Below are 26,504 nucleotides of genomic sequence, written 5' to 3' on the forward strand. Positions count from 1 at the left end.
CCCCATGCTTGCTTGGTTCACAGAGAAATGACCTCACGCTCTCCCTGCCTGCTGCAGATAGCAAGCTCTTGGCTCTCTTTCATACCTTGGTTGTGAGTATTTTACCTCTGCATTCACCAAGATGCAAACCTGTTGCATTTGGTCACCAAGCACACACAGGATGCCGCAGCAGCTGGCTACTGCCGCTTCTTCCCCTGGCGCATTGCTAGCTAGCAGTGTGCTTTCCAAAAGAAAGGACAATTAAAACTTGGACACATGCTCTGAGGCCTGGGCTCAACCAGTGAGGGGTGGGGCCAGTGCTGGAAGCCAGGTATGAGTGTCTCCAGAGCATCTGCCCGCTCTGGCCTTCCGAACTTCAGGAATGAAAGCATACATGTCAGGGCTGAAGCCTGGGCATCTGTTATGTGTGGAGGGAGCCCAGTTGAGGACTCCATGGATTCTGTGGGTTCAGGACTTACCAGAGCTTGCTCTATGAGGAGACAGAAAAGGATGGCGTTGCCCACCTCCCTTAGGCTCTGGAACACATCTGTCTTGAGTTCTGCGTACTCGATGATGTCCTTCAGTTGGTGGTGGAAGAACTCCAGGATCCCTGAGAGCATGAGGCAAGGTCAGAGGTCGGTGGGACAAGGGCACTGTTAACCAGGTTAACGGGACAAGCCAATTGAACCACAGCCCTAGACTTAGCAATCCTCTGCATGCCAACTTACGGGGGGAGTCCATGCAAGAGTCAATTCTAGACAAAGCTCAGGAGGCTGGCACCATATATCCAGAGCAAAATCAAACACATCTATAATCCCAAATGAAACAGCTGTGGCCTATCTGTCCCTCCAAAAGGGACCTGAATTCCTAACAGCAAGATTATTATTTATAGGTGTTGCTGAGTTAGGTATATCTGTCTATAATATCCTTTTATTACCATAATATCAACTAGACACTACCATCCCTTTTCACATGAGGTTCAGAGCAGGTAAGTGACACACCCATAGTCACACAGTCAGGAAGTGGCGCAGCTAGGCATGGACACCAGGGCCTCTGGCTACATCCTTTTCCTGTTCTCAATCACATGCATATGGAAAATTATGTCTTAGCTTTTGGAAACAAAAAATTCAAGGCATCAAATTATAACTCTGTCTTTTCCTATATTGAGTAGTTCAAAAAATAAAAAGAGAACCCATTGCCTTTAACTGGCCTCAGTTTACCTATGTCACATGGTGCCCCACCTGGGGTACCAGCTACCTCTAAGTAGGCAAACGGGAAAACCTGCTAGGGGTGCTGAGGGCCACACATGTAAACCTTCTATCCACTGTTTAAACACTCTCGTGCTTGCGGTGCTACTGCAGCTGACAGAAGTCCTGTGGGCATCATCACTGCCCTGGCAGAGGGCGATACCACCAGGCAGGGGGCTGAAACAGGCTGAAGGCTAGCCAGTCCGTGGCAGGCAGAGCCAGGAATGTCGGCTGCCTGCCAACTTAGAGACTGAAATCTCCTGAGGTGGTGGCCAGAACCCTGCCCTGCCTTGGGTGTGCAGTGCTTCCCCGTCACCCACCTGGGGAGCCGTACTCGTGCCGAGGCAGACGGCATATTTTAGGCATCACTTCTATCAGCGTCTTCACATACTGCAGGATGGTACCTTGGAGCTGCAAGACAATACGGATGAATGAGCAGCTGTGAGCCAGCCTGCTGTTACACTTGATACTGCTGGCCTGAATGCAGAGCCACAGTGGACCCCGGGGTTCTGCTGAGACTTGTGAGCAAAGCATTTAAAAGAGGGAACTCGCCCCCTTGTCCTTTAGAGACGGAAAACAGAGTGGACGTTATGAGGGATGTGGGGTACTTCAGTATGGTTTTTTCTCCCCCCCCCCCCCAGGGTTAGGAATGCTTACGATATGAAGACTAAACGAAACACAGACAGGGAACTGTGGAGATTAATGCATGTAATCTAATTTAAGCATGGAAAATTCATAGCGCATTCCTCTGCGCGTGCAAGGCAAGACATCTTTAATCCATTACCTCATTTTTCTGTTCTACTCTGGGCTTGGTTCGGCAGCTCTTAATGACCTATAGCTTCTCACGGCTGCTTCTAAAGAACTAGACTGAGTGAGAGAGTCTGGTTTATCCCTTACATTGTTGGTTATAAATTATTTCTCTTCAGGAACTCAAGATTTCCAGAGAACTTGTGTTTCCATATTTTGGCCTTGCTTCAGCTGCACTACAGGGAATTCAATGAAGCTCCAGACGACCATATTGGGATCCACATGGAATGTTGGTAAAGGGATACAGAAGTCCCTGGAACAGTGGTAGCAGTGGTCAGCATGAACCCCCAGGGCACAGAGTATGATGATTAGAGATGTCTGCCATGGCCATGAGAATTTTAAAAAAAGGCAGCATGTGAATTGTGGATTTGCTATGCTACAGTCTTTTGTTGTTGCTGCTGTTGTTTCGATTTTTGTTTTATAGGGCCTCATGTAGTCCAAGCTGGCCTCGAACTTATATCTTGGACCTCTGATCTTCCTGTCTCTAGTTGGCACTACCACAGTAGACAGCTTTATGGGGGTACCGGGGACTGAACCAAGGACCTTGTACATATCAGGCAAGCACTGTGCCACCTGAGCTGTACACCCAGACCATCGTGCTAAATTAGTTAGCAGAGAGCATAGCTGGGCAGAATGAGCAGTGATCTGGCCTTGAATGTCAAAATCAGAATTTCTCAATTCAGTCAGCAAAAACAAGGAGTTCTGAGCCACAAATGGGGAGGCAAAGGTATAAGGCAAGAGATCTGCGCTGGGTTAGAGACAGAGCTGGGTTAGCAGCATTTGCTGCTCTGCCTGAGGACCTGGGCTTGGTTCCAAGCACCCACATTAGGTGGCTCATAATTGCTTGGAACTCCAGTTCCAGGGGATCCAGCACCCTCTTCTGGTATTTGTGGGTACTGCACACACATGGCATGCACACACAGACAAACATAAATAAAAAGTTATATAAGAAGAGGTATAAAGAAATACACCTGGAGATGTGTAGAAAACACCAAGAAATACAGACCAAGGACTCGCAGGGTGACATTAAGTGGCAGAGCTGGCACAACTCAGCACCCACAGCAGCACCATGTGCCCCCCCCTTACCAAGCTCTTGACGATTTTCAGGAGTTCCTCCATGACCACAGCAATGCCCTGGTAGCCCAGCAATCTGCAGATGGTCTTGAAGTGAGGGGGGCCCACGAAGTTCCTGTACGAGCTGTAGATGTGGCTGTAGGCAATGTTGAGAGGCTGGAAACAGAGGTTGAGGAAAGTGAGTGTGGAACTCCTGAATGGAAGCTGGGGGGAGTCCTGGCAGGTACTCTGTTGACAGGAGAAACGGAATCTTGCTGCTCCCAGGGCTCCCTCATTGGTCCCGGAGTGAGATGTGGCCAATGACTAGTGACGTAGCAAACGTCACTAGGCCGGAGAAGCTGTTCCCCAGTGGGAGGGGGTAAAAACTCCAAGGTAAATATCAAGAGTATGAGGTAACTGTGACCTGTAACTGTCCACAGACAAATCAAGCTGTGGACTGAGAAAGTTGCCTTTCTCCTGGAGGCGGGTTTTGTATCTAGAGATTGGATGTTGAGACTGGGCAGCCAACTGGCCACCATCTTCTGTGCTTGGTTGTTTTTATTTGTGATAGGAAGGTACTTGGGAAGGCCCCGGGAGTCGGGAGACTTATGTCTGAGAGCCCAGCAAGGTCAGCAGGCTTTCTGAGCCTGGTTTCCCACTCTGAATGATGGGTACTGGATTAAGTTAGTAGTGTCAAAACTCTGAGATCAGAGTTCACTACAGTAAAGACATCACAGGTGCTCAGATGCAGAATACACACAGTAGAGCTCCTGGGCTGGGGGGCTGCTGGGGGACCCAGAGCTCTGGACTTAGGCCACCGTCATCCTATGGACCCTGAGGGATACCCTAACTGAATGAGACAGAGTTTAAGAGATCTTTCTGAGCTGGGTGTGGTGGTGCACACCTGTAATCCTGTTACTTAGGTAGTTGAATCTGGAATTCAAGACCAGCTTGAGCTACACAGTGAAATCCCGTCTGCCTAACACGCATGAGGCGCTGGGTTCTATCCATGGCACAGCTGCTGATGAAGATGGTGGTGATACTTGTCTGTCTGAGAGCGCATGACCTGTAGCCGGTCCTAGATCAGGCTGCTATATTGGGAACCATTCATGCTATGCTTCGTCGGGCTTCCCTGTGCATTTTCATTCAATGCACAAAAAAACGACTGTGATTTGTAACGGTCTTAATCACATTTCACAGATGAGGCAACCAAGGCTCTGGGTAGCCTGAAGTTGGCTCCAGGTCATAGAGTCCCTAGGCGAGTACGCTCTGCTCTGGAGCAGGTATGGCTGATTCTAAGAGCTCCGCTGTTACGTCTCCCTCTATTGTAGGAGTTGAAATCATCTACCTGTGATATCCAATTGCTTAGCTAAGGTTTCACTTTACTTCTGACCATGCTGGTATTAAAATCTTGTGCAAGAACATGCTGATATGATTATTGATCAGTTAGAAATTCTACGTGAATGAAACAGGACCCAGTGTGCTGCATGTGGAGGCTTGCAAGGCTCTCCACGCCCTCCTGAGTCACTGGCGAAGATTTAATTAGACCCTGAAGTCAGGTCATATATGTGTGTTTTTAATGTGCACACTAAACCTATTCTAGTGCTCCTGTAACAGGCAGCATTATCAAGTGTGAATGTGGAAAGGGGCATGAGGCTCATACTCATAGGAGGTATGATTTGGGTCAGAGTCCCCCACTCAACCCCATTGTCAAAGCATTATTCTGTATTCTTCCTTCTCCTTCAGAGTGGAGGAGTCCAGGGGCCAAAGAGACCTGCCTGGAAAGGGGTACAGACCGTTCAAGGGAGGTGGGACAGCTCCCCATCCTGCTTGAGTTGTCTGAGGTATTTGTCAAGACTCATGAAGCCATGATCTGTGGACCTGTTGCTGTGTCCCTCTCAAAATTACACACGGAGATCCTAACCCCCAGGTGGGGATGCTGGGTGGTTAGAGTCCTGGTGAATGGGGCTTGGTGTCTCCATAAGAAAAGGCATGTGAGCTTATTCCTTCTCTCTGTCATATAATAGGATGCCCATGGGCAGACCAGACCTGGACCTGCCAGCACCCAGTTCTATGACCTTGCACTTGGATTTCTAGCTCAAGAGCTCTAAGCAATAAGTATTCATCACATCAGTCACCCATCCTATGGTACTCTTGCTACTGCAGCTCAGACAGAGCTAAGTGCATTTTACTCCATCCCAATAAGAAAGTAACCAAAACCCCTACTTTCTCTATCATAGTCTAATTTACTTATTTTTCAAAGATTACAAATGCAGAACCATGCTTTGAATTTTCTCTTGCAGCTTTACCGTACCAGGAAACAGTAGAGGACAAAGCTTCGGCATGGTCGTGGCCAGGGGCACAACGTGACAGGGCCCTTGGCTGGTCCCAACAGCCCCCTCATATCGGGCACTCTGGGCTTTTTCTGTGCTCCCAGGGAAGGAATTTCTGCTCTGCCAGCAGGGGATTCTGGATGGGCATGGGTGATGGTAGTAGTGGCAGCAATCAGCCTGTTGTCTTTTCTGAGTCTCTCTTTTTAAACCTTGAAACTACATTATGAGCCCGAGAGTAAGCACAGTCATGGTGGGTTCAAATCCCAGGGTCCTATTTTGTTCCTATTGTTTATTAGTATTTTTGTGAGGCTGACCCTCACTATGTAGCCCAGGCTGGCTTTGAAGTTATGCATATTCTGCTGCAGAGCCCTAATTTACTGCTTGGGGGAACTCGGGAAAATTACTTCCAGTCCTTAAGAGGATGGTACTTGAAGTTTAGCAGGTAAGGTATGTAAAGCCATAAGCATGATGCCTGGCCCTAGAAGTACCTATGCAAGCACTCATTAATCTTATTTTGGCTCATAAACACCAAGAAAGTACTGTCTTGCTCAATTCCACTTCCCCACCAGAAATGATGGCCACTGTGGTGATTCTCTCGATACAGGTTCAATACAGGAGGTCTAATTTATACAACATAGTGGGATACCCACAAGGGGACGGACCGAAATCAGAGCTGGAAGCAGCTGATAAAACAGATTTTGTTCAATATCAAAACATCACAAAAGTAAGAACTGTCCAGACATGTGATCTGGGCAGCCCGCACCCCAGGAAAAAGGCTGGAATAGAGGTACTCTGCCATTCCCTTCCAAAGTGTAATCTCCACTGCTCTCTCTATGGGTGCCTGTCCATTTGAGCAGTCTCTCAAGTCTCCCTCCTCCCCCACCCGCCTCTCCCACGACCTCCCAGTGCCCAGCACCTCCTAGTAGCACAAACAAAAAAATATCTTCAGGTATATGGAGACTGTTCAGCAGGCTGTCCCAGTTTTAGGCAGAGGGGAAACACTTTGTCAGACAAGAGTTAAAAGAATGCTCCCCTCCAAACCTACTTGGTACACTTAGGAGGTCTCTGGTGCCGATCCTGTATCAGCCTAGAAGGGAAGTTTAGGCCTCAGCAGATCTAACATGAAATTTGCAGACTTCCACTTCACCTCCTAAGTGAACAAGCTCCCTGCCCCATCCCCCAAATCCAGCACATGCATGCAACAGGAAACACACACATGCGGAAAAAGACATGCACACACACACCCTCCAAGGGCACCCCTCTGACCTGCTGGCTCAGAAGGAGGCTGGGCCCTATCGAGAAAATGTGGGAATAGGGGAGCCTGGGCATTTTCTGAGGTTCAGCAAAGAAAAACAGGAACGCAGTGTGACTTGGGACACTGGACATTTGCCACTCGTCTCTCACACCAAGCCATCTCCACACCCACTGCCTGATGGGAAACTAAGTAGATTTCCTGTAGCCCATGAGAAACCACATTTGTTTGACGCTAGATGACACCAAGGAGATCATCAAGAAATAAACCAATCCAACTCAGGAGTTATTACTAGGCGGTCCAGGTTACAGTTTCTGAAAAAATGGCATTTTTTTTTAAAAAAATTATGTATTATCATTGTATGTGTATGATGTACAAGCATGGGGCACAGTGAGTGTATGGAGGTCAGAGGACAACTTCTGGGAGTCAGTTTTGAACTTAGGTCATTAGCCTTCCATGGCAGGAGCTTTCTTTCACCCACTGGGTCATCTCACTGGGCCACAAATAAGACTTGGAGGAAAGAGAGAGAGAGAGAGAGAGAGAGAGAGAGAGAGAGAGAGAGAGAGAGAGAGAGAGAGAGAGAGACACTAGTAGCCAACTTCTAAAAAAAAAAAAAAAACAGTTATCACTATACCAGTAGTGACGGCTCAGGCCTGTGACAGTTATCACTATACCAGTAGTGACGGCTCAGGCCTGTAACAGTTATCACTATACCAGTAGTGACGGCTCAGGCCTGTGACTCCAGGGGTGTCTGGACTGTACGGGCAGCCTAGCTCCCACCCCAGACCCCAAACTAAACCGAATCCAAGAAAACCTAACATCTACACCATTTTAAAAGGTAGTATACATGGACTTTTAATCTTGAAACCTCCATCTCTCACCAGACGGTGAGCCCAGCTGGCCATTCCACACAATAAGTTCTATTCATCTGGCTAACCCAATCTGTAAGGACTTTGCATCTCTGCTCTCTGGAATCACAAATACTGTTTCTGAGATTTCCCAAGAGGAATTAAAACCCATCCTAACTTCCTGTTTGTGTTATGGCTTCTCTAACAGATGCCGGTAGACCACATGCAAACTTGGGCCTCTGACTGAGGCTGGAGAGCCAGATAGCTGTAGCTCAGCTCTCTAAAACCACTGCGGGTCAGTACTGACAGGGTGCGCGAGTACCACGCCAGACCACCCTTGGCAGAAAGACAGTTCCCAGGATAGGTCCACCCAGTCGCAGGGTCAGAGTCAGTGCTAGCGCTTGGGCAAAGGGGCTGGCGTGTCTACCGGTTGCTTCTTGATGTTTCTGAAGCTGTGGAGATACTGCACAAGCCTCTGCCTTCCACCCTGGGGTTCTCAGTCCACAGGGTGACAGACCCAAAGGAGTTGCTGGAGAAGCCTAAAGAAATGATGCTTCCTTCTCTCAAGTCATGAGTCGCAAAAGTCAAAAGAAACGGAACCTCCCAGCCCCTAGAGATCATGCCCACTCTAACACTTAGATGTTAGAATCTCTGGAGAAACCAAAGCCAACTTTAACTGAAACCCCTGTCTTTATAATTGGTACTCATTTGATGACATGCCACACGGACACACAGAAACATGCTTCATCTTGATGCGGGTATTTTGTTTTTCAGACAAAGTCTCTTTATGTATCCCCGGCTGGCCTTGACTCTCTCTATACACCACATTGGCGTCAAAATCACTGATCTGCCCGTTTCTGCCTCCTGAACGCAGGGATTAAAAGCGTATACCACTATGCCCAAATCTTTCACCTTTTAACTTCTTACTGTTGTTCAGCATGTTTTCTGTGGCCACCGTAAGAAATTACTACAAACCTGGTACTTTGAAACATTCTGGTAGCTATGAAGAAAAAAAAAATCACCACCACCGGTCCCACACTAAGATTTAGCTCGTCCACATTCTCTCAAAGGCTCCAGTGGAAAATCTGTTCCTTGCTCCTTTGAGCTACCAGGGGCTTCCAGCACCCCTATTTTGTGATCACATCACTCCCAGCATCCAGTCTCTCTACTCAACTTTTCTATCAAGTCCTCCTGCTAGGCGACCCTCTCTTCTCAGGCCACTTGTGATGCTTCCTTCAGAGCTCATCCTGACAATGCGGGTTCCCCTGCCCAACACCACTCCTAGCTTCCAGTCTCTCTACTCTGTCTTCCTCTCAAGTCCTCCTGCTAGGTGATTCTCTCTTCTAAGGCCACTTGTGATGCTCTGGAGCTCACCATGACAATGCAGGTTTCTCTGCTCATTTAAAGATCTGTCACTAGCTAATCGCACCCTCAAAGACTGCTCTAAAAGAGGAAGAGTTTCGGGATGAGGACAGGCTGTCTGTGGAAGTCGTTATTAGCTATGACAGCTGGCAAGGCAATGCCACCTTCACTTGGAATCGGAAACCCGAAGTCCAAATCCAACAGGGGCTGCTGTAATCATAAAAGCTTTGGTGTGGGGAAGCCATGCTGTGGAGCCCAGGCACATGGGAAGCAATTGAGAGGCTTTTAGATAGTGTCATAACCCGGGCTGGTGGCAATACCCCAGGTTAGTCAAGGTGAGATGTGTTGATACCTGGGCAGACGTTCTATAAAGATGAACCCAGTTGGTCAGAGAGGCTTGGATCCTCTGGACCATGACATAATAGGGATTGTTGGAAGAATTGGATGAGGTTTCTATAATCAAGCAATTCATGGCTGAGACAGAAGCATTCTTTAGCTAGTGAAGAGTGTGCTAACATGGAAAAAGCAACAGTATCTAAAGGCTGGGACATTATTTGGAAATGACTAAAAGAATGAATGCTTTTGAACACAGATGAATGAATACAGTTGAAATCTGTATCATTCGATGACAGCTGATGATACTGTAGAGCACAGAGATCTTCTTTAAAGCATCAGATCTACGTCCCTCTCGATGGCATCCTCCTGTGTCTGCCAAGAGGCAGGTGCACTTGGACTCCAGAGCACAGGATGTTCAGAAGAGGAAAGGCTTGTTGGATGCAGCTCCCTTTCCCCCTAAGTGCTGCTTTCCCCAATTCCCTCAGTTACGTTCAGACAGCTGCATGCACGTTCTCTGCAGGGTCTCTTAGTTCTTTGTTTGTTCGTATCATTCTGGAATATATTATGCCACAATCTTGTCTCTCTGTCCCTCAAGAGTTGGTAACATCAAGGCAAAGCAGGGTGGGGTAGAGGGATACAAGTAGTGCCAAAGGCCATCAGGGGCCAGTCGGGAGCCCAGGCTCTGTGGCTACCTGGCCTCGGCCTGAAGCACCGCTGTCATGTAATTTGGCTTTGGAAGTCTAGTCAACCTGTCTTTCCATCCCTGCTGTGTGTGGTGATGCGCAGAGATTGCGTACCATGTGCTTCCGGGGTGATGTCTGAGTTCTGCGACACCTTGGACCTTTCTCTACTCTTTCCGTTATACACAATACGCGCACGCACTAAAGATTTAGAACCAAGGATGCTGATGTAAGGAGAAGGAAGACAGCGCCTGCTGTTGATGGTGTGAAGGAGGAGAAGCAAGACAGCACCTGTCCTTGATGGTGGGAATCTTGCTTCTTGGGGCCTCAGGATGAAGCTCCCAAGTGGCACAGAGAATAGTTCTGACCCAATGACCTTTTCCTACTATCGAGAACTACCGTTTCTAAGGACAACTCTTCACAGATGTGGATGAGTTTATCAATACCATAAAGCAGGTATTTTATGCTTTATAAAAGCATTGACATCCTTACTGTAGAGTCCAGTAAGTCAAGTCAGAAGAGAGGGAGGGACTGTGTTGATGGCCACACGTCCAGAATTGGTCTCTGGGCTGGATATGCTAAAGCAGGTTCTCAACCTGTGGGTTGTGACCGCTTTGAGGGGTCGAACGATCCATTCATAGGGGTCACATATCAGATTTCCCATATATCAGGTATTTATATTACTATTCATAACAGTAGCAAAATTATAGTTATGAAGTAGCAACAAAAATGATTTTATGGTTGGGGGTCACGACTGCATGAGGAACTGTATTAGAGTCACAGCATTAGGAAGGCTGAGGACCACTGTTCTAAGGCCTGCTGCCTGAGTATGACGCCTTTCCCGAGTACAAACCCAGTATTTGAGGGATACTCTCAGGTCATTTCTTCACTGCCAGGAGGATCCAGGAACCCCCAGTCAAGGCCGATTTCCTCTGAGAGGAATCTGCCACTGAAAGACATTAGCAACTGGGAAGTACCTGGCCCCACGGCCGAAGAGGCTACAGTTGTACATGCTGTGAAAAGCGGTGTCTGAGGGTGGAAAAGAAAGAGATAAACTACCTCATTGGCTGAAAGGTTCCCTGGCTCAGGGGCTGTGGACAAGAGGTAAGACCAGGTAAGCAAGATGAGAGGTGGACGGTGTTTCCGTCCTACCACTCATCAGTCATGTGACTGAGGAATGCCATGTATTCTTTCCGGATTTTGTCCTCTCCCCCCCCTACCCCCCGCCCTTTATTTTTGAGACAGCCTCACATAGCCCAGGATGACCTGGAACTTCTGATCCTTTTGCCTCCACCTCTGGAGTGCTTTGATTTATAGGCATGAGCCACCACACCCAGTATATGAAGGCCTGGGGACTAAACCCAGCAAGCTAGGCAAGCATTCTACCAACAGAGATACACCGCTAATCCCTCTCCAATGGGACTATGAAATGAGGGGTGGTCAGTCCTCCTGTGCTCTGAGTCCCCTCACACGAAGAGCCTATAGGTACAGATAGCATCCACGAGCATTAGAGACAGACTCCCACTCTGTGGAAAAGGATGGAGTTTCGCTTTGTCCCTTCTCTGGCAAACCCTGGTATTTTTATTCCCCTCAAAATAACCTTTGAAAGGACGACCTGAAAACTGTGGCACCTGCCCTTCTGTGGAAAGAGGGCCTCTGCACTGCGGGGCACCGCCATTAGCATTTGAGAAGAGACTTGCTGTGTGTCTGCCCACAGCAGATTTAAAGCTGGCTCCTGGGAAGACTGAATGCCAAGAGAAGGCCAAGAGCACCTGCTGGATCAGAACACCCTGCACCCTGGGACTCCCTGCTCTAGAGCCTCTTAGCCTAGCAGCCAAGACTCACTAGGCAGCTTCTCCTGGCTTTTTGATGCTCACTGGCACGGCTCATCAGGTGACTTCTATGACTTTACTAAGATGCTTTGTCCGAGAACCAAGAAAGAGGAAGCTGACTTTTTAAGAATATATTTTCCTTTAATTGAAGCACAGTCATTGTATGTGTTTAAGGGATACAGTGTGACATTCAGCGCACAGAGACCGCAGTGAAGACTGGCATATCCATCACCTCAGACACTTATGTATTGAGGACATTCAAAATCCTTCCTCCCGTTACTCTGAACTAATGAACTGCTGTCAATCATAGCTACCCTACCATGTTATAGAGCATTAGAAGCTATTCCTCCGATTTAACTGTACATGGTCACTACTTTCCTTCCATTTCCTAACTCTCCAGCCTCATGTGGCCACAGTTTTCTTTTCTTTGAAATTAACTCTTTAGCTATCCTAACTATGAAAGCACATGCACACCTCTGAGGTCCTGTAGTCGGGCACTAAAAGGCAAGGGGGGAGGGACTCAGGAAATCCAGACCTAGAGCTCTCAGGGTGAAGCATTTGCCACGCAAGCACGGAGGCTGGGTGTAGCTCCCTGGCATCCATGTAAACGCTGGGGCAGACATGGTGGCTTGCCTGGAATCCCAGCACACAGCAGGCTGGGACAGGGGATCCCTAGGCCAAGCTGACCAGAACAAATAGCTAAATTGTTGAGCTCTAGGTTCAAGTAAGAAACCCTACCTTAATATAGAGGGTGGGTAACGACATGAGCTTCTGGCTTCTACATGGCCATACACATATTCACATGCATCTGCGCACACACACTAGAACACACATGTATGCACACATACACACACACACTCACATCCTACCTACACACATGTAAAAAAGATTGAGTTCATTCCTATTCTCCATTTCAGACATGTTTGGGGATCCTGTACAGATGGTGACAATATAGTCTTTTTTTTGTCATTTTTCAAGTCAGGGTTTCTCTTCGTAGCTTTGGAGCTTGTCTTGGAACTAGCTCTGTAAACCAGGCTGGCCTCGAACTCACAGAGATCCACCTGTCTCTGCCTCCCGAGTGCTGGGATTAAAGGCCACCACCATGGCGATATATTCTCGTAATGTTTAGGGAAGCAGTAAGGGATCTGGGATGATTGGAGACGGTGGAAGTGCAGTCAGGAGTCCTCAGAGAAAAGACATACTGGGTACCATCTGCCCTAAGAGCATTAAACTGCTGCCATTTCTCCCATCAATCCCAGGTGTCTGACTGGCAAGCAGCTGCTCGGATGTCTGTGCTGGGAGCTGCAAAGCTGACTGCCAGCCCGACCAGAAGAGCTATGCTAAATTCCTAGAAGGCTGTGACAAAGTAGCTAGCACAAACATGGTGGCTCAGAAGTGACAGAATGTATTCTCTCACAGTTCTGTAGACAAGAAGCCTGAAATCAACATGCTTGCAGGACCATGCTGCCTTCAAAAGCTCCAAGGGAGGATTTATTCCTTGTTTCTAGCAGCTTCTGGTGTTCACTGGCTTACGGCTCCATCACTCCCATCCATGCCTCTGTCTCAACACAGCCTCTTCCTTGTGTGTGTCTCCATGTGTGCAACCCTTCTCCTTTCTCTCAGAAAGATTCCAGTCATTAAAGTTAATCAAAGATGATTTCATCCTGAGATCCTTAACTAATTACCACCCATGAAGACTCGACTTCTAAATCAGGTGTGTTCTGAAATGTGTGTGGGGCCACTATTCAATCCAGTTTGAGGGCTATAATGGTTGAGCAATCTTGACAAAGGAGACATGTATGTGAACTGTTAGTGCCTATAACTATCTCCTGCTGTGTTCATAGCTTTATAGGTGGAGGAACTGGGATCCAGACCATGAAAGACTCTTGTACAAAACTGTAACACAGGGGCAATGCAGGAGGAAGAAGGCAGAGGATGTACAGGTGGGGGAAGAGATACAGGGGAGAAATGGGATGGGGATGAGCTTACAACCTTGTGGAACAGAGAAGAGCATCTTTGCATTTGAAACCACCATCCACATAAGAAGATCTGTCCACAGTAAGAAAGCGATAACTTAGCCTGGGTCACGGTGAGCTTGAGGACCTGGGTTCAATCCCCAAGACTCACGGAAAAATGCCAGGTATGGTGGTATATATCTTTAATCTGAGAGCTAGTAAAATTCACTGACCGGCTGGCCTTCGCCTGCTTGGTGAAAGCCCAGGCTGACAAGAGACTTTGTCTCAAATAGAAAGCAGATAGTACATGTTTGGGGAATGACATGTTAGGGAATGACACTCAAGGCTGGCCTCTGATCGCTACATAGGCATAACATGTACACGTGCGCTGAAAACACACACACACACACACACAAGATAACAAGCCAACTACAAAGAAAACATGGGAGCATCAGAAGAATTCAGTGTTGTAGGGATCGACCTGCAGAATACTGCCCATTATTTTGACTGGAGGAACCAAAGCTCCTCTCACTGGGCAAAAGCCTTCTCTGACTGGTCCCTGAAAGCATTGTGCGTAGATGCCTGCTGGTTGCCATGGTGAATGATGCTGATCTGAAGAAATGAATAATGTGAGCGTAGGGGACAACAGTGGCTTACTCAGTGGTGAGAGAGAGATCGGGGAGAGCCTGGTGTGGAGGAGGGAGAAGCACATCGTCTCGGATTTGGTCCCCTCTCAGAGGAAGAAGCCTAGCCATACCCACTGCGAGCATCAGGTAAGGGGCATGAATGGCTGTCTTGTCAATGAAAATGGCTTTTCCTTTCACGCTGCCTGGAGAAGGGCCAGGCTGTGGGGACGGAACAACTAAAACCAGGAAGAGTTTAAACACAAAAGGGAGGAAGAAAATAAATATGGGGGGGGCGTGGAGGGTGGATTTACCCCTGGAAGCTGAGGATGCTGCTGGCATCCTCAGTAAAAGATCTTAAAAATGTCCGCTGCAGTGAACCCAGGCTATAGTAGCCAGCAGCAGAGAGGAGGCAAACAGAAGGAAAGGCATGTGTGAGGATAGAATTCCCAATCACCCTGATGGGAGGGTTTTACAGAGCGCAGCGCTGTGTATTATAGGGTATTAATTCTGCACCATTTATGGCAGTTGGAAGCATGTTTGCTGGATGTGGGGGTCCCTGGTTGGGGAGATGAGTATGTATGATGAGACCAGGGAGGGAGGAAGGAAGGGTAAGTCAGTCTCCTTCCTGATAGTCATTTCTGGAAGGATCTGCACACACTTGTCTCATCTTTGTCGTTTCCCATTTCCTGGGCAGAATTCCCAGGCAAATGGAAAAGAGGGATTCCTTCTCCCTCACATTTCACTTTCTCTAAAGAGGAAAATCAAGGATGGAAAAGCTGCTTTATCCTGTGGCATTCTCCCATGGTTCACTTACCCTAACAACACAAGCAAAAAACCAGAAATCAGTTTGGCTTAGTATTCCCTCTGGGCTACAGTCTGACCAACAATCTACAATGCAATCTGCCCTTCTGGCTGGAGAGGAGGGATGGGGAACAAGGTAGGGGGAGATGGTCACAGGGACACACAGAGGTTGTCTCCCATTGTCTCTAGATTTTTGATCAGGGGAAATTGAGAGGGGCAGTTTTCTCTCTCACAGATAGAATGGAAGGAAAGCCAAACCCCCATGTCTCTCTGTCCCCAAAGCAGCAAGGCCGACAAGGTGAACAGGGCTCATCTGACTTGTCCAGCCACACAGCCGACAGAGCACTTCCACTGGCAGTCACGCTGTTTCTAAACCCAGTGGCTTTGCAGGGAAACACAGTGACTAAGTTCTCTCTCTTCCCATTAGCTGAGATGCCAGCCTGCTCATCTGTAAGATGGGGATGGAGTCTATTATTATGTGAGAAGCCATCTACCAGAGCCTGAATTCAACAACTGTTTACTTGCTGTGAGCGGTTAGATCAGCGGTTCTCAACCTGTGGGTCATGCGACCCCTCTGGGGGTCAAAAGACTTTCACAGGGGTCACTTAAGACCATCGAAAAACCCAGATATTTATATTACAATTCATTGCAGTAGCAAAATTACAGCTATGAAGTAGCTAGCAACAGAAATAATTTTATGGTTGGGGGGTCACTAGGACATGAGGAACTGTATTAAAAGGGTGCAGCATAAGGAAGGTTAAGAACCACGAGGTTAGATAGCCACAAAAGTCATGGTACTGGGACTATTAGAAGCTATCTTGGGAGCTGATGACCTTGTCCTGAGAAACTAATATCTTATTACCTTGGACTCTGACAAAACATAATACTAGCAGAAACTCTGAGGTGAGATTGCAATTGTGGCAGGCAGGTGCCGCAGTAAATCTCCACTAGCCATGGGAAACATAACTCAGAGTCTGAAAAAAAAAAAAACCCAGCCACTGAGCAGAATGTTCTCGGTAACAGCTCAGAGAACTCACGGCAGAGTCAGGAGGCCAGGAGGGGACTGATCTGAGAATCATAAGGTAGGCCCTCTGAGAGTCTACTGCTCTCATCACAGTGCGTGTGTTTATAAGGGCTGGGATCCATGTTTTAAGTAATGGGTGTGGCTGGGGCCATGTGGGCACAGCTTGGTCAGGCCTGAGGGCTATCAGCTTTGTCGTGAGCCAGCCCTCATTCCCACTCGTACATCTACCACTTGTTAGCTGCCTTACGTAGCTTACCCTCTGGGCCTCCATTTTTTGGGTCTGTATGATGAATTCAGTGTTGGTGGCCATTCCAAATGCTCAGCCTGCAGTGGCTAGGATTATGGTAAATAAACACGGACAGAGGGGGACGTCACTCTTCGCTGTGATTTGGTTCTAGAACCGGGATGAACATTGAGGTTGGGAACGTGTCTTACACGGGAGCCATCGTCTCCTGGTCGACCTCGGAGCCCTGCTTGGAGGACTATTACCATATTATGTACAGGCCTAACTGGAACAGTATCTTCTCCAGCTATCTGCGCTACAGCTTCCATCACGAGGAGAAGGTACCTCGAACCATCACCTCCGTGGCACTGGAACACCTCGCCCCTTCCACTCTCTACTTCCTCTGTATCAGCTGCAAGAAGGCTGCCTTCCCATACAGTCACTACTGTACCATGTTCCACACCCTGGATAAGAGTCCGCTGGCTGCGGGGGGCTCCCTGGTGGACCCCCAAATTTCCCTTTGGGTGCTGATGGCCATCCTACTGGCCTGCTTCACTGCGGTGTTGGCCTTTATCTGCCTCCAGTTCTGGTGCATCCGCTGTCATGAGCCTCGATGGTCTTACAGAGCTGGCCACATGGAGGAAGCCAATGGGTTGGTAAGATGGCCGGAGGAGGCCCCAGCCCTGGGTCAGAGGGAAGAAGACCTGCAAGGGCTCCCCCTGGTGGAACTGCCACGCAAGAACTCTGAGATGAGAGCAGAAGCTGACCCAGAAGCAGAAGCCAACCAGGATGTGTTGGGTGTGGTGGTCTTAGCTAGGGAGGGCGGCAACCAACCAGCCATACTGCCTCACTATAGAGAGTGAGCAATGGGGAGGAGATGGCCCATTTCACACAGCCTAAAATGCTCTGTATACTGCATCCTATGTGAAAATTCGTCTATAAGCCACCCACTGCTCTCCTCTCTAGTTTCAGTGCTGTATAGATGGGTGGGGTTGGATGGATGCCAAATGACAACGGTCCCCAAGCTGGAAAACACAGACCCTCCAGGTATGTCAGGGGCAAACAAGGCGTTGCTTCAGTGTCATTCATTTGGAGGCCTAGCTAAGCACTGCAGGCTTTGCTTCAATATTAAAATCAGTTGCAGCTACATCACAGAGAGAAAGCCCAAGGAGCCTTGCCGGACCTGAATCTGACAATGTACCTGAAAGAAATGCTGAGTCAGATATGCAGCCTGAGCTTTGCTTTCCGACGTTCTTTTTAAAAGGATGAAGGTCTCCTTCTACTTCTGGGCAATCATACACCACACCCTGCGTCTCCAGGTTCATTGCTGTCTAAAGCCACAGACTGTAGCATCACTATTCACCATTAGCAGCTGACACCTTTTATTTAAACTGACCACAGCTTTAAAACGCAGACTTTTAGGAGGCAGCTTTGTGTTATCCCATAAACAAAAACCCAGGACCCTGCTGTTATAAACAGAAGGGAACAGGTGTAAGAATAAATACAACAAAATAATATGAAATTTGATGACTCATTCTGCCTGCCAATGCTTCTGGCTTTAAGAGCATATCTCTTGTGTTTGATCAAAGGAGAGGACAGCCAGTATTGAAGAGACCAGCATCTCTTACCTTTATATAGCAAAAGGTTTGGAAGAGAATTGGAAAGAGAAGCCTGTTTTTTAGTTTGTGAACCATGTCTGTGAGTAGCCTCAAATGATGCCTGACACCACACCCCCTTTTCTTGGTGTGTTTGGGGGTGCAATATCACTACATAGCCTTTGTTGACTGGAACCTGCCATGTAGATTAGTCCTTGAACTCACAGCGGGCCTACTGCCTCGGCCTCTCCAGTGCTAGGACGGGTGAGTGCTATCACACCTGGGTTAGAAGCTTCCTTTGGTTTGAGAAAATTACCTTAAAGAGTCTGACTCCTCTGGAGAAGACACCCGCCCCCGCCCCCAGCACCCTCATCATACACTGTGAGTGGCTCATCCAGAACTTCTCTGGGTTAGCCACACTTCTAAATCTTGAAGATCCCTTGGCCTTATCCCATCGTATTCATGTAAGCTGACCTCTGCTTACTCTGAGAATGAGATCTAAGGTGGCCATTTTTGTTCTGTCAGCAAGGAAATCCCTGGCCTTTTTTTGGTGAGAGACACATTTCACCTTTATGGTGGCTTCCTTTATTCCTCCCAAATGAGTCCCTATCATAATTGCGACATTGGCAGGACTCGGTGAAAGCCATTCCTTATCAGGCATGTGGACATGAAGTTATAGGTTGGTGTAGATTATGTCTCTTCACCCTGGGTGCATGTCTAGCTCATGGCTGACCGACAAGGGGCATATACTAAATGTCACTGAATGAATGGGCAGAAGGACCCTGGGGGGGTAATTACTTCGAATGAGGATGTGCACATGTGATCACAAACCACATGAGGTAGAGGAGACCTTCTTCTCAGAGACAGCCCCAGCCATCCACAGTGGCCTACAAGCCCTGTCTGTAAACCCCTTATATTTACAGAGCCCAGAATCCCAGAATAAGCAGACTATGTTAGAATGCATCGACCAAGAAATGGGAGGAACTGGGAAGCTGCAAGGAGAAGCCCCACAGACCCGCTTACCCACCAACCTCAGCACAGCTCCCCAGCCAGTTTTCCAAGCCCCACAGCTTTGGTCACCCCATCCCTGATGGCTGTGAACCAATAAAGATGGCTGTACCTGCAATGTTTTCTGCCTGGCTCTCAATGTACTGCTTGACCACAGCCTCTGGCTTTTCTGATTCTGGGAATACCTTTCTGTATGTCTTTCTCGCACCCTGTCTGTCACAGGTGAGATGGGCATAACTAATTAATTACCTTGGATCCATAGAGGTAATAGGGCTGCACGTTGGCGGGTTTATCTCGCTGTGGTTCCTGGGTGAAAGGGATGGCAGTTCGGACGAAACTAGAAGACAAGAGACAGAGAAGCAGTTAACTGAGTCCCAGGGACACCCTTCACGGGACAGGAGACTGCTGAAGCCCCTCCCCTCCGAGGCCTACAGTAGATGCCTACAAAGGAGCTGCCCTCTTCCAATACCGCCCTCCTTGGATTACTACATACTTCCCTATTCTTAAACGGGGAAACCTGGAGACCAGGAGGCACAAGAGTCAGATTGTCCTAGGTCTGAACTTGGCCTTCTCTGGGGCTCCAGTTTGGTTTAAAAGTTTTGCCAGTGAACTCTCTCTGTAAAGGGCCAGGCAGAAAATTCTTCAGTTCTGTAGGCCAGATGTCTTGGTCACAAGGACTCAGCTCTGCCCCCAGCAGGAAAACACCATAAACAACAGCAGGCGAGGGAACGTGTGAAGTTCCAGGAGAGCTGTGACTTTTAAATCATCTTCATAGTCATGATTATTCCTCTTTGGATTTTCCCCTAACCACCTACTAAAGATGGCAACACTGGGCTGGGGAGATAGCTCAGCCATTAAGCACGGGCACCAAAGTTGGGATCCCCTAGATCCCATGGAAAAATGCTCAGTGGGTATAGCTGCTCCCCTATAGTTTTGGCCTCGGGAGGTAGAAGGTGAACTCAGGGGATCCCTAGAGGAATGTACAAGCTAGGAACAAGCGATGGGATAATTGAGAGAGCCTGCCATAATGAATAAGGTAGAAGAGCTACCGGGGATGATCCCTGTCATCAACTTAGGGCTTTCATGTAGGTGTGCTCATGCGCACGCATGCACACCCACATATTGTGTGACCACACATATTCAAACATACATACATGGACACAACACATGCATAAAAAAATGGAAGGAATGATGACAAAGCATCCCCAAAACAAAGATAGCAACACCATTCTCAGTACATGGACTGTTCACAGCCAGTTCCCATTCATGGCTGGTGACGAGATAGGGTATATAGTTTGTGGGTAGGCTATAGTTTGTAGCCCTGACTCAAATGTGTAATAAAGTTAAATCTTTATAACGCTGGCATGTCTTGCTCAATGCACAGATTGAGGTACATCTGTGTACGGAATCTTCCTGTATCCTTCCATTCATTCAACGTGGATTCAACCGACAGCACCCTGATCCAGGCTCCTGGGGTTCAAAGACCACTAACACATTTCCACCCATCCTCTTGTTCTACAGGTGCGAGGCTGTGTGTATGAAGGATTAGGTCTTATCTCTACTTCAGTGCCTGCCCCAGCGCTATGTGCTCCTTCCAGGAAGCCAAGTTCCACTTTGCAAAGAGGCCCGCTTTGCGCTTACATGTATGTGTAAGTCCTTAAAACGCACAATGTGGCCAGAGCATTGTCCTCCCTGCTCTCCCAGGTGATGATCCCATCCCGCCTGGCCTATGGAGTCTCTAGTCTGTTCCTACTGTATCTTTCATGGATGCTGTGGGGGTCCCTGCATATGTTAAGGCCAGCAGGGAAACAATCCAGAAGAGGTGAGAATGAAACGAGGGTTTGGCTGGACTTTAGTTAGCCAGTGCTGCGCTGGGCCAAAACTGCTGGAGTCTGACACTGGGTGGTTTCTTTTTAACACATTTAAACAAATAGCACACAGAGCTTCAGGCGTGGCTACATCGAGACTCCTAGCACCTGTGACTTTCCCCACAAGAATGGGTTCTATTGACTGAGGACCAAGGCTCAGATAAGACCTAGGGAGGAGCAGTTTGTAATGAGCACAACAGCAAACTCTTCTGCACAGTACAGGGGACCTCTTCCATGAGGATGAGTTCTACTGACCCAGAGACAATGCTCAGGCTTCTGGGGATTTGCCAGGGCTGGCTTTACAGACCAGCAAAGCTGACCAGGTATTAACACATTCATTCACAGCCTACTGGATGGAAAACAGGTGTCAATTTCTCCTGCTGAAGAAAAAAGGCCTTTGTGTTTAACAATTCTGATTTTTCTAGTGCTTATCTGTGAGCTTGTGGCTCTTCTGGCTGCCTTTATCTTTCATCCACTCCACCTTCCTTCATCCCAGCTTCTTAGTTATGTAGAAGGTTTGCCTTCTGCTATTTGCCTTGTCGATACTTTCCAACTCACCTCCTGCACCCACAGTCTTGGAGGAGAAAACCTACACCGAAGTTTGCCTCATTCCTGAACAGGGCCAAGTCTGGTTAGAAGGCTCTAAGCAGCTGGGTGGCATTTGGTTGCTCGCCATGGCATTGTTACCTTCAGTATAGAGTCTACACCCAGGAGTGGCTCTGGATAAGCACTTGTCACAGGAATGAACAGAAGTGCCTGACACAGTTTGGGGGCAACTGACGGTAATAAACCTCTTCTCCTACCCTGCCCAATGGCCCCTGCACAGGGATTCTCTTACCGGTTTGTGGATCCATTATAGCAGTAGTTGGGAAGGAAGTCAAAGTTTAGCTCCCAGAAGACATGCAGGGTGATGCGGCCATAGGGGGCTGATACATTATGATTGGCTTCTCGGAACATGGCATCGAAGCTGTCTAGCGTCATGTGCTTACAGAGGAGTCGGTGGGTGAGCCGGTTAATCTCCAGCAGCCACTCTAGCTCCTGATGGAGAGAGAAACCGAGGCTGCTAAAGTGTTGCAGGTAACACACACACACACACACACACACGAGAGAAACCAAGGCTGCTAAAGCATTGCAGATCACACACACACACACACACACTGCACACCCCTTACATCTAGGGGAGACCTCCCCAAGACAACCTCTTGACCTCCTATGTAATGATTAGAAGCCCCTGTAGTGGCGCAGGACAATGTCCCCCTCTTCTGATACTCTAGGGACAGGATAGGGAGGGAAGGCTACATGCAACCTGAAGAAGATGTCTGACCACGTGCAAACACCATCTGCAGCCCTCTGGGTAGAGAGCGTGTCTGTGTGATTTCTGATTTCCTAATGGGTGAGGAAAAGCCCGTCTCTTAGTGTCAGTGTCATGAGGGTAATAATACTGAGGAATAATCTCAGTAGAGGTTATTTCTCTGTCCTGCAGAAAGCGCTAAATAGGAACTACCACCTACTTAGGGTTAGTTATTCAGCTGAAATATGACATTTTTTAGGTTTTTAGATGAACCCTCATCAAATTTTAACAATGTTGTATGGTTTAACTTAATTAGTACGTTCTTAATTGTGTGTGTGTGTGTATATGCCAGTATTGCTATAGCCCCTATACATGTGAAAACTGAGGCTTTGAGAAGACAAAGAACTTGGCTTTGGATCCAGGAACTGGGCTCCAAGGTAACATTCTTAACCATGACCAAATTACCACTGGAAGGTGGGCAGTGGTGGTGCATGCCTTTAATCCCATCACTTGGAAGGCAGAAGTATGTGGAGCTCTGTGAGTTCAAGACCAGCCTGATCTACAGAACGTGCGTATGCATGTGCATGTGTGTATGTGTGCATATCTATCTATGTGTGTGTGCGCGTGCGCATGGATGTATGTGCTGGGGTTAGAATGCCTCCTCTTTTGGATTGCAGGTCCTGCAAGGCACCTATAGTCTGTATTCAGCCCCACTGACCAGGAACTTGTATATGCCACAGGTTCTCACCATTTGGAGTCCCCCCTTCAGGTAGAGGGTGAACTCAGAGTTCAGGTTTGCACACAGTGGGACGTGTGTTTGCTGGGAAAGGAAATGATGAGGGGACCTTTCTGGCTGGGTCTCATTTCTTGTTCTCCAGCTTGTCAGGCATGACTCTCCAAAAGAACAAAGTCCTGATAGGGAGAAGAAAGCTCAAGTTCTAGGCTATGCTTTGACAAAGCCAGCTTTACAGGGTGGTACCGCTCCTCCTGTGACAGAGGGGAGAACCAGAGGCCCAGAGGGCCAACAACATGCCTGAGGTCACATAAGGACTATAAAAAAAGTGCTTGGTGCAGCATGCTGGGTCTTTGGATTCCAGATCATGAGTCCTTGATCTCTTTGACACAGCTGCCTGGAGAGATGCAAGCGGTTGGAGGTCCTTTGGAAGAAGAATGTGATATAAAGCCAGGCTTCATAGTCTAAAACCATATTGGGATGGCATGGGCCAGCTCTCCCAGGGAGCTCAGTGAGTCACTGGCCACAGAGCCCCCTGCCCTGCCCCGTGCCCTCAGGACCTGACAAGTCCACTTTAGTAGGGTCATCATGGCCTCAGCCTCCCCTCCTGACACTGTAGCTTGTGCTCTGGAACTCAGACTGCGCGGCTTTAAAGTGGAGACGCAGACAAAAACTGCAAGCACTAACAGCGATGGGGCCAAGAAGGCCAAGAACGGAAGACTAACGGGAGTGGAAAAGGCCGTACTAGAGGCAGAGTGGAGAAGCCCATCACCCAGGGCTGGCCCTGGTGTCATGACAACTACCTAGTTGTTGCCATGCTACAATGGGCTAGGGGTGGCAGACCCTACATGTTCTAAAAGAATGCTAAAACTTGGATTTCGGCCGTGCAGTGCTGGCAGTTAGAAAAACATTCCTGGTCTCTGTACCCAGAGGAAAATGAAGGACGGAGCACAGACTCAGCTCTCTGCTTCCGCCTCTTGGGCTGAGCGGGCTCTGCTGTCTTTGTTCCCATTTGTCGAGGACATGGTAAGGCAATAAACAAATTTGAACTGTAACTGGCTTCATTTCTAAGATCACTGAGCCCTCTTAGCACACTGGGTAGGGTACCCTGTTTGGGGGAAGTTAACGGGAGCTGGGGAGCAAGCTTGCCTTATCGTTCTAAGATTTTAAGTTTCATAAACTTGTGTTAGTGTTAAAGGGTAGACACGAGGAGACAGTACTCAACTCTGCTCCTGCTGGGGCTGCGACACCAAAGCAAGATGGGAAAATAAGACAGCCAGATGGGCAATTTTGAAGAACCAGCAGACAGAGAGTGGGATTGAGGAGGAGGGGCGGCTAACCACAGGAGACCACAACTCTGAGAGGTCAGGGAGGTGGCAGTAGGCATCTGGGAATTAAACACAGCAGGGGCTGGCGGGCCTATGGGGCTGACTACAAGTTCAGGAGAACTGGACCTGCTTAAATGAGTCTAGTCAGAGCCAGGCAACAGTTGCCATCTGGGAAGGCTCGTCCTGTGCTGTGATAGGTCCTGGAATCTTACTTGAATGCTTCCAAAGGTTACACAAGATTTCAAGACCACCAGCAGCCCAAAGAAAGCGCAGCCCGCAGCCTGTCAGTCTGTGGCTTCAGCATCTCACTGGGACTCCCTTCTCAGCCCACTGCATAACAAGGTGACTGACTCCCCGCATCACTGCCATGCCTATCTTTCCACACATGGTGACTTCCACATTTTACAACCGTTTCAAAGGCAGAGGGCAAGGGCACATTCCTTAGTTTGTTTCTGCCCTCGCTGGGGGGTGGAGGCTGAAGCCAAGGCTCACAGGAACCGTGCCTACCCACAAGGAGAGAGCCTCCCTAGGGGGTCCTTCCTAGGCCTCCTGGGAAGAGGATGTTCTGGGTGGGACTCACTGCCTCATCTGATTAACAAGGGCTTTCGCTGCGTGTTTTCGTTTTGTTCCAGCCAAGAGAACATTCAGTGTCTTCCAGGGAGTGGGAGGTGGCCACGGACACCCGCCCCACTCCCAGACATACTCATGAGTGGGAAACAGAAATGCACAGATGAACAAAAGAGAAGGAACTCCAACTCCCACCTCTTGAGGATGTCTTAACATGCACAACACAAAACTGTATCTCCCAAGACAGAGGCGGCTAAGTGATTGATTTCAGGAATGTGACCTAGTCTACATTTTCCTACGCGAGACGCGACTCAAGACTCGGGGGAGTAACTGGAGCATGTCCTGCTAAGAGATGGGGTAGATAGTCCCTCCTCCCCTGAGCCCCAGAGAACACAGCAGCCCCATATAGTTCTTTTTCTCTTTGAAAAAAAAAAAGAAGCTATTACTTATTACATGTTTAGCAAGAACTAGGACTCATCCCAAATTCTTTCCTGGTGGGTTCCTTCTGTGGCCTTCCAATGACTCTGAAGTTAACATCTTCACTTTAGTGGCAAGGAAACAGGCTTCGTGAAGATATATATAACCTGCCCAAGATTGTAGAGCTAGTGACTATCAGCGACAGGACTGATAATTCTGTCTGAGTCTGCTGTCCTAGTTCAATGCCCTTTATGCTACCCTCTTGGAGAAAAAAAAAAAAAAAAAGTTGACAGGGGGCAATTCCAACTACTGTTTTCTAGAAGGGGACAGGTTTATTCCTGACTGGGCAACAGGGATAGATGCAAAATGAAAACACAGGGTGGTATTCAAAGCCGTTCATCATTTCATGATGGAGATGCAGCGGATCAACCAAACGACTATCGGGTCTTTCTAGGCCCTCAATTATTATATGTTCAACTGACCTTGTGTTACTTTCTCTAGCCTATGGGGACTCTGCCCGCTTGCTCTGCTCTGTAGAGCCTAAGGACACAGCCAAACAGGGATGGTTATCTCTGATGGCAAGGAAATCCTCCTCCAAGCTTCCATGCCTGCCAGTCCAAACGGATGGTAAAATCGCTCCCAGCCTATTCATGTCTTTTTTTCCCAGTTGCTATGGCCAGGTGTGAAAGGCATCCCCTGCCTCTCTTGAACTGGCCCAGAAGAGCTCCAACTCTTTCCAACTAGGTGTCAATCTGAGGCATCCCTGAGCGGAAAGCCAGCAGGCTCCCAGTGTCTTACCACAATGGAAGTCAGGTCCTCGCTCTCAAAGCGGCTGATGGCCTGGTCCAACGATTTGTACATGGCCGCGGAAATCCGCTGGGTGATGAGTCTGTTCAAGTCAATGGATCGACCCAACAGCTGAACGGCAGAGGGAGGTGGGGCGGGGGAGAGAGAGTTACTTACTAGCTACACAGATATCTGACAACTCAATACAATGTACTGGTAAGAAACTGTACTAAAGTGATAAGGGGCATCGCTGGGACAAGGGATGGCTGTATATAGAACATAGATGGCATCATGAAATATCTTAAAATGGTAATTCTAGTTAATGTTTAATCTCTATGTATATTATATGTACGTGTGGTATCTGTGTGTAATGAGTAGGATGTTCGTGGAAGTGCGGACATGAGCATGCCTCTGTGTGTGTGTGTGTGTGTGTGTGGAGTGTGGAGGCGAGAGGACAATCGTGGGTGTTGTCCTCATCCCACACTTTCTGTCAGGGCAGGGTCTCTTGTCAGCTGCTTGAGCACGCCAGGTTCGCTGGCCCTCAGACTGCTGG

The 26,504-nt window shown here is 48.3% G+C and overlaps 2 protein-coding genes across 5 annotated transcripts in view; one reads left to right on the top strand and one right to left on the bottom strand.

The window, feature by feature from the left end:
• The window catches only part of Cyfip2 (cytoplasmic FMR1 interacting protein 2), a 119,743-nt gene that overhangs the window by 32,402 nt on the left and 60,837 nt on the right, over nucleotides 1-26,504 (bottom strand). For all 3 annotated transcript variants that reach the window (XM_057773791.1, XM_057773790.1, XM_057773792.1), the window contains 6 exons: nucleotides 25,964-26,083; nucleotides 21,668-21,867; nucleotides 19,211-19,298; nucleotides 3,120-3,263; nucleotides 1,547-1,637; nucleotides 459-589 (listed from right to left, as the gene is read on the bottom strand). In XM_057773791.1, the coding sequence (XP_057629774.1) occupies nucleotides 459-589; nucleotides 1,547-1,637; nucleotides 3,120-3,263; nucleotides 19,211-19,298; nucleotides 21,668-21,867; nucleotides 25,964-26,083 (774 nt within the window). The remainder of the gene's footprint in view (nucleotides 1-458; nucleotides 590-1,546; nucleotides 1,638-3,119; nucleotides 3,264-19,210; nucleotides 19,299-21,667; nucleotides 21,868-25,963; nucleotides 26,084-26,504) is intronic.
• Fndc9 (fibronectin type III domain containing 9) lies at nucleotides 14,347-17,929 on the top strand. Of its 2 annotated transcripts, none has more exons than XM_057773794.1 (2): nucleotides 14,347-14,457; nucleotides 16,534-17,929. In XM_057773794.1, exon 2 carries the CDS (start codon nucleotides 16,541-16,543, stop codon nucleotides 17,219-17,221), a length of 681 nt encoding a protein of 226 aa, XP_057629777.1. In that variant the 5' UTR covers nucleotides 14,347-14,457; nucleotides 16,534-16,540; the 3' UTR covers nucleotides 17,222-17,929. The 2 variants fall into 2 exon arrangements, with proteins under 2 accessions (XP_057629777.1, XP_057629778.1); XM_057773795.1 differs by lacking the exon at nucleotides 14,347-14,457 and adding an exon at nucleotides 16,186-16,193.

Source organism: Chionomys nivalis, chromosome 7 (assembly GCF_950005125.1).
Source record: "Chionomys nivalis chromosome 7, mChiNiv1.1, whole genome shotgun sequence".
NCBI classification, from domain to species: Eukaryota; Metazoa; Chordata; class Mammalia; order Rodentia; family Cricetidae; genus Chionomys; species Chionomys nivalis.